Raw genomic sequence first — 7,760 nt, 5'->3', positions numbered from 1 at the left:
GTGAAATCTTGTAGATTTCACTCAGAAACTTTTAGGAGGCGTTCCTGCGCCGGAACGCCCCCACCTGCCCTGGAACGCCTACATGTGGCGCAGGGCTTTACAACGTGACGCATCTCCCAGATGCGTCACATTGTAAATACCCCACACCAAGGCGCAGGATTTGCGCCGCTGCTGCGTCACAAAAGTGACGCAACGGCGGCGCAAAAGTGGCACAAGTGCAACATAAATCTGCCCCTAAATGCCCACTCCCCGGTAACAGCGCCGGCCACGACCTGTGGAGGGGTACTGCCACCCTTGTCCCCGGGTGCTGCTCCCCCCCATGGCGAACGCCGCCACGGCAGGAGCCGGGCACAGCCGCCCAACTTCGGGGAAGGGGGGCACAGCACTCACCGCAAATAAGCGCGGATCCCGGGACACTTCCGAAAATGCGGCGTGCGAGGCCTCCCCCTTCGCACAAAGGAGCCCCAATAAAGAAGAGACAACACAGTGAGTTCAATGAATAATTCAGCTTTGTGGTGCATTTTATTCACAGACTGAGGTCCTCGGGGACATCTCCCGCCTCCCTCCCTCAAAGACATCTCCGGCTCCCCCAACCCTGGGGACATCTCCCCCTCCCCCCTCCCTCGGGGACATCACCCTCTCTACACTCCCTCTTTGGAGACATCTCTGCTCCCCCTCCCCGGGGACATCTCCCGCTCCCCCCTCCCCCAGGGACTTCTTCCACTCCCCTCTCTCTCAAGGACATCTCCAGCTCCCCCCTTTCTCAAGGACATCTCCCACTACCCCCTCCCTTGCTGATATCTCCTGCTCCCCCCCCCTTAGGGACATCCCCCATACACCATTCGCTTGAGGATATCTCCTGCTCCCACATCCCTCTTGGACATCTCCCGCTCCTCACTTCCTGGGGGACATCTCCCGCTCCCCCTCCCCCAGAAACATCTCCTGCTCCCCCTCTCTCCTCAGGGTCATCTCCTGAAACCCCCTCCCTGGGGGACATCTCCCGCTCCCCCCTTCAAGGAGGACATCTCCTGCACATCCTCCTTCCTCAGGGACATCTCCCGCTCCCCCTCCCTCTGGGAAATCTGTTGCTCCCCCATCCTTGGAGACATCTACCATTCCCCCACTCCCTCAGGGACAACTCCTGCTCCCCCCTCCCTCGGGGACATCTCCCGCTCCCCCTCCCTCAGCGACAACTCCCGCTCCTCCCTCCCTCAGGGACATCTCCCGCTCCCCCCTTTCTCAAGGACATCTCCTGCTCCCCCCTCTCTCAGGGTCATCTCCTGCTCCCCCCTCCCTCAGGGATATCTCCCGCACACCATTCGCTTGAGGACATCTCCTGCTCCCACATGCCTCTTGGACATCTCCCGCTCCTCACATCCTGGGGGACATCTTCCGCTCCCCCTCCCCCAGACACATCTCCTGCTCCCCCTCTCTCCTCAGGGTCATCTCCTGAAACCCCCTCCCTGGGGGACATCTCCCGCTCCCGCCTTCCTGGAGGACATCTCCCGTACATCCTCCCTCCTCAGGGACATCTCCCACTCCCCCTCCCTCTGGGAAATCTGTTGTCCTCTCATCCTTGGAGACATATACCATTCCCCCACTCCCTCAGGGCCATCTCCCGCTCCCTCAGGGACAACTCCCGCTCCTCCCTCCCTCAGGGACATCTCCAACTCCTCCCTCTCTCTGGGACATCTCCAGTTCCCACCTCCCTCTGGGACTTCCCCCCCTCCTCCTGGCACCGAGACATCTCTCGCTCACCCATCCATCCTTGGGACAACTTTCCCTCCCCCTCCCTCAGGACATCTCCTGCTCACCCCTCCCTTGGGCACATCTCCCCCTCCCTTGGGACATCTCCCGCCTCCCTCCCTCAAAGACATCTCCGGCTCCCCCAACCCTGGGGACATCTCCCCCTCCCCCCTCCCTCGGGGACATCACCCTCTCCACACTCCCAATTTGGAGACATCTCTGCTCCCCCTCCCCGGGGACATCTCCCGCTCCCCCCTCCCCCAGGAACTTCTTCCGCTACCCCCTCTCTCAAGGACATCTCCAGCTCCCCCCTTTTCTCAAGGACATCTCCCACTACCCCCTCCCTTGCTGATATCTCCTGCCCCCCCCTCAGGGACATCCCCCATACACCATTCGCTTGAGGACATCTCCTGCTCCCACATCCCTCTTGGACATCTCCCGCTCCTCACTTCCTGGGGGACATCTCCTGCTCCCCCTCCCCCAGAAACATCTCCTGCTCCCCCTCTCTCCTCAGGGTCATCTCCTGAAACCCCCTCCCTGGGGGACATCTCCCGCTCCCCCCTTCCTGGAGGACATCTCCTGCACATCCTCCCTCCTCAGGGACATCTCCCGCTCCCCCTCCCTCTGGGAAATCTGTTGCTCCCCCATCCTTGGAGACATCTACCATTCCCCCACTCCCTCAGGGACAACTCCTGCTCCCCCCTCCCTCGGGGACATCTCCCGCTCCCCCTCCCTCAGGGACAACTCCCGCTCCTCCCTCCCTCAGGGACATCTCCCGCTCCCCCCTTTCTCAAGGACATCTCCCGCTCCCCCCTCTCTCAGGGACATCTCCTGCTCCCCCCTCCCTCAGGGATATCTCCCGCACACCATTCGCTTGAGGACATCTCCCGCTCCCACATCCCTCTTGGACATCTCCCGCTTGTCACATCCTGGGGGACATCTCCTGCTCCCCCTCCCCCAGACACATCTCCTGCTCCCCCTCTCTCCTCAGGGTCATCTCCTGAAACCCCCTCCCTGGGGGACATCTCCTTCTCCCCCCTTCCTGGAGGACATCTCTCGTACATCCTCCCTCCTCAGGGACATCTCCCGCTCCCCCTCCCTCTGGGAAATCTGTTGTCCCCCCATCCTTGGAGACATCTACCATTCCCCCACTCCCTCAGGGCCATCTCCCGCTCCCTCAGGGACAACTCCCGCTCCTCCCTCCCTCAGGGACATCTCCAACTCCTCCCTCTCTCTGGGACATCTCCATTTCCCACCTCCCTCTGGGACTTCCCCCCCTCCCCCTGGCACTGAGACATCTCTCGCTCACCCAGCCATCCTTGGGACAGCTTTCCCTCCCCCTCTCTCAGGACATCTCCTGCTCCCCCCTCCCTTGGGCACATCTCCCCCTCCCTTGGGACATCTCCTGCCTCCCCTCCTTAAGGACATTATCCGCCCCCCCCTTCCTCGGGTACATCTCCAGCTCCCTCCTCCCTGGGGACATCTCCCATTCCCCCTCCCTCTGGAACATCTCCTGCACTCCCCTCCTTAGGGACATCTCCCGCTCCCCCTTCCCTCCTTAGGGACATCTCCCGCTCCCCCTTCCCTCCTCGGGGACATCTCCTGCTCCCTCCTCCGTCCTCAGGGAGATCTCCCATACCCCCTACCTTAGGGACATCTCCCACTCATGCCTCCCTCCATCAGGGACATCTCCCACTTCTCCCTCTCTCTGGGACATGTCCAGCTGCTACCTCCCTCAGGGGCATCTCCCGCACACCCTTCGCTTGAGAACATCTCCCGCTCCTCTCTTCCTGGGAGACATTGACTGTTTCCCCTCCCTCCTATGGGTACATCTCCCTCTCCCCCTCCCCCAGACACATCTCCTGCTCCCCCTCTCTCCTCAGGGACATCTCCCGCTAGTTCCTCCCATGGGGACATCTCCCTCTCCCCCTCCCCTAGACACATCTCCTGTTCCCCTCCCTCCTCAGGGTCATCTCCCGAAACCCCTTCCCTGGGGGACATCTCCCGCTCCCCCCTCCCTCATTGACAACTCCCGCTCCTCCCTCCCTCAGGGACATCTCCCGCTCCCCCCTTTCTCAAGGACATCTCCCGCTCCCCCTCTCTCAGGGACATCACCTGCTCCCCCCTCCCTCAGGGACATCTCCCATACACTTCGCTTGAGGACATCTCCCGCTCCCACATCCCTCTTGGACATCTCCTGCTCCTCACATCCTGGGGGACATCTCCCGCTCCCCCTCCCCCAGACACATCTCCTGCTCCCCCTCTCTCCTCAGGGTCATCTCCTGAAACCCCCTCCCTGGAGACATCTCCCGCTCCCCCCTTCCTGGAGGACATCTCCTGCACATCCTCCCTCCTCAGGGACATCTCCCGCTCCCCCTCCCTCTGGGAAATCTGTTGCTCCCCCATCCTTGGAGACATCTACCATTCCCCCACTCCCTCAGGGCCATCTCCCGCTCTCCCTCCCTCAGGGACAACTCCAACTCCTCCCTCTCTCTGGGACATCTCCAGTTCTCACCTCCCTCGGGGACATCACCCACTTCCCAGTCCCTCTGGGACTTCTCCCCCTGGCACCGGGACATCTCATGCTCACCCATCCACCCTTGGGAAAACTCTCCCTCCCCCTCTCTCAGGACATCTCCAGTTCTCACCTCCCTCTGGGATTTCCCCCCCTCCCCCTGGCACCGAGACAGCTCACGCTCACCCATCCATCCTTGGGACAACTTTCCCTCCCCCTCTCTCAGGCCATCTCCTGCTCCCCCCTCCCTTGGGCACATCTCCCGCTCCCTTGGGACATCTCCTGCCTCCCCTCCTTAAGGACATTATCCGCCCCCCCTTCCTCGGGTACATCTCCAGCTCCCTCCTCCCTTGGGACATCTCTCATTCCCCCCTCCCACTGGAACATCTCCTGCACTCCCCTCCTTAGGGACATCTCCCGCTCCCCCTTCCCTCATCGGGGACATCTCCTGCTCCCTCCTCCGTCCTCAGGGAGATCTCCCATACCCCCCTCCCTTAGGGACATCTCCCACTCATGCCTCCCTCCATCAGGGACATCTCCAACTTCTCCCTCTCTCTGGGACATGTCCAGCTGCTACCTCCCTCAGGGGCATCTCCCGCACACCCTTCGCTTGAGAACATCTCCCTCTCCTCACATCCTGGGAGACATTGACTGTTTCCCCTCCCTCCTAAGGGACATCTCCAGCTACCCCCTCCTATGGGTACATCTCCCTCTCCCCCTCCCACAGACACATCTCCTGCTCCTTCTCCCTCCTCGGGAACATCTCACGCTAGCCCCTCCCATGGTGACATCTCCCTCTCCCCCTCCCCTAGACACATCTCCTGCACCCCCTCCCTCCTCAGGGACATCTCCCGCTACCCTCTATCTGCGGGACATCTCCCGCTCCCCCCTTCCTGGAGGACATCTCCCGCATATCCTCCCTCCTCAGGGACATCTCTCGCTCCTCCCTCCCTTGGCGACATCTGCTGCTCCCCCACTCTGTCTGGGACTTCTCCCGCTTCCCCTCCCTCAGGGACATTTCCCACTCCTCCCTCTCTCTGGGCCATCTACCACCCCCCTCCCCCCGGGACTTCTGCCGCTCCACCTGCCTCAGAGACATCTCCCGCCCCCCCCCCCTCCCGGGGGCTATCTCCCTCTCCACCTCTCCACTCCCTCCTCGGGACATCTCCCGCTTCCCCTCACTCATCAGGGACATCTCCTGCTCCCTCTCCCTGGAGGACATCTTCCACTCCCCCTCCCTCCTTGGTGACATCTCCTGCTCCCCCTTCCCTGGGTGACATCTCACGCCCCCCCTCCCTCTGGGACATATCCTGCTTCCCCCTCTCTAAAGGACATATCCTGCTCCCCCTCCCTTGGAAACATCTCCTTTTTCCCCTCCCTCTGGGACATCTCCAGCTCCCCACCCTTGGGGACATCTCACACTCCACCCTCTGTCCTTGGGGACACCTCCCATTCCCACCTCCGTTGGAGACATCTCCCTCTTCTCCCTCACTGGGGGGGGGCATATCCCACTCCCCCCTCCCTCAGGGACATCTCCCGCCCCGCCAGCGACATCTCCTGCTCCCCCTCCCTCCTTGGGACATCTCCCTTTCCCCCTTCCCTCGGGGTCATCTACCCCTCCCTCGGGACATCTCCAGCTCCCCGCTCCCTCCCTCCCTGGGGGACGTCTTCCACTCCCCCCTCCTTCGTGTGTCCACATGGTATTGCGGAATAACATGGCAGCGCTGCACCCCCCAGGTGAAAGTAGTTGTGGACCCCGCAAGGGGGGCGGTCTGTCCCGGGGCAGTGGAAGAAATAGGGGGGCAGCCCCCAGTTAAGGGGGGTTAATACCAGGAGAAGCAGGAAATCAAAGAGGGCTCCTGTCTGCCTCTGCCCTGTTACTGAGGGGGTGGGGGGTCTGAGGGGGGCTGAGGGGGGCTCTGTTACACCAGGCGCAGCTCTGTCTGAGCCCCGAGCTCGAAGTAGGGGTGCACCCCCCCGGTGAAGTTCCACTTGAAGGTGCAGAGATGCTTCAAAGTGTCTGCGTTGTACAAGGAGACCCGCCCCCCCTCATAGTCCAGGTAGAGCCCCAGCTTCTGGGGGAGCGGACGGGCGGACAGGGGGGAGGGAGAGAAGGTGAAGGTCAAGTTCCGACCATAAGAAGGCGCACCCACGAACTCGCAATCAGGTAACCTACCACTTACCCTCCCCCCTCTCAGAGCCTCTCCTGCGACCCCCACATCCACCCACCCCTGCAGCTGCTGCACCTCCCAGTAATGCCTCCCTGAGGTGAACCCCTCCCGCCCCAGCACAGAGGAAATGACAGTAAATCTGTTGGGCTTGTCTGCCCATTTCAGACGTCTCCCGTCCTCGGACAGCACCAGGTCCTCATTAGCCCTGTCTGGATCCAGAGTCACCAGCGCTGCAGAGAGAGAAGAGAGTTAATGACACACTGTGTGACCTCAGGCAAGTCAAGATCCAGCCCAGAGACCCCAGCACTGCAGAGAGATGAGAGAGAGTTAATGACACACTGTGTGACCTCAGACATGTCACTGTCCCACCCAGAGACCCCAGCACTGCAGAGAGAGTAGAGAGAGGTAATGACACACTGTGTGACCTTAGACAAGCCACTGTCCCACCCAGAGACCTCAGCACTACAGAGATATGAGAGAGGTTTAATGACACACTGTGTGACCTTAGACTAGTCACTGTCCCACCCAGAGACCCCAGCACTGCAGGGAGAGGAGAGTTAATGACACACTGTGTGACCTCCGACAAGTCACTGTCCAGCCCAGAGACAGCAGCACTGCAGAGAGAGGAGAGAGTTACTGACACACTGTGTGACCTCAGACAAGTCACTGTCCAGCCCAGAGACAGAAGCACTGCAGAGAGAGTAGAGAGAGGTAATGACACACTGTGTGACCTCAGACAAGTCACTGTCCAGCCCAGAGACAGCAGCACTGCAGAGAAAGGAGAGAGAGGTAATGACACACTGTGTGACCTCAGACAAGTCTCTGTCCCACCCAGAGACCACAGCACTGCAGAGAGAGTTAATGACACACTGTGTTGATAGAGATCAGGGCGTGTATAATATTCCCACTACCACGGATAGAGTAATCTCACAGTTACACGCACATGCATTCATCATACGCTAGGGCCCATTTCACTAACATACGCTCAAATACTCTACCAGCAATAAACCTGTGGTAAGAAAACTCCTAAACACCCTGCATCTATATCGAGGTCGATAAGACCTGGTTATTGTGACTGTCCATAAACATAATTTATACAACAATAATCAAAATATAGTACTCAATAAGAAATTGACAAGAAAGAATATCCAACACCATGTTTAAAATTATATTGCTTTATCTAAAATTAGTCAAAGGAAAATCAATCAGAGTAAATCATTTTCTCATAGTTACCTATTCTAGCTAAATGTCAGAACGGGTCAGGACAAGTCTCTCGGTAAAAGTCTCTCAAGACGAAGTCCTTTCAGCATCGATCCTCAGCAACGCAG

The 7,760-nt window shown here is 59.8% G+C and overlaps 1 protein-coding gene across 1 annotated transcript in view; it reads right to left on the bottom strand.

Annotated features, from left to right (window-relative positions):
- Positions 1-6,013: 6,013 nt before the first annotated feature.
- The window catches only part of LOC146813587 (erythroid membrane-associated protein-like), a 210,081-nt gene continuing 208,334 nt past the window's right edge, over positions 6,014-7,760 (bottom strand). The window contains exon 5 of the mRNA XM_085614778.1: positions 6,014-6,662. Within this exon, the coding sequence (XP_085470904.1) occupies positions 6,184-6,662 (479 nt within the window). The 3' untranslated portion in view covers positions 6,014-6,183. The remainder of the gene's footprint in view (positions 6,663-7,760) is intronic.

The sequence above is a fragment of the Triturus cristatus genome, chromosome 7 (assembly GCF_964204655.1).
Source record: "Triturus cristatus chromosome 7, aTriCri1.1, whole genome shotgun sequence".
Taxonomy (NCBI): domain Eukaryota; kingdom Metazoa; phylum Chordata; class Amphibia; order Caudata; family Salamandridae; genus Triturus; species Triturus cristatus.
Note: the sequence above shows the minus strand (reverse complement) of the source record. Positions and strands in the feature narration are given on the sequence as shown.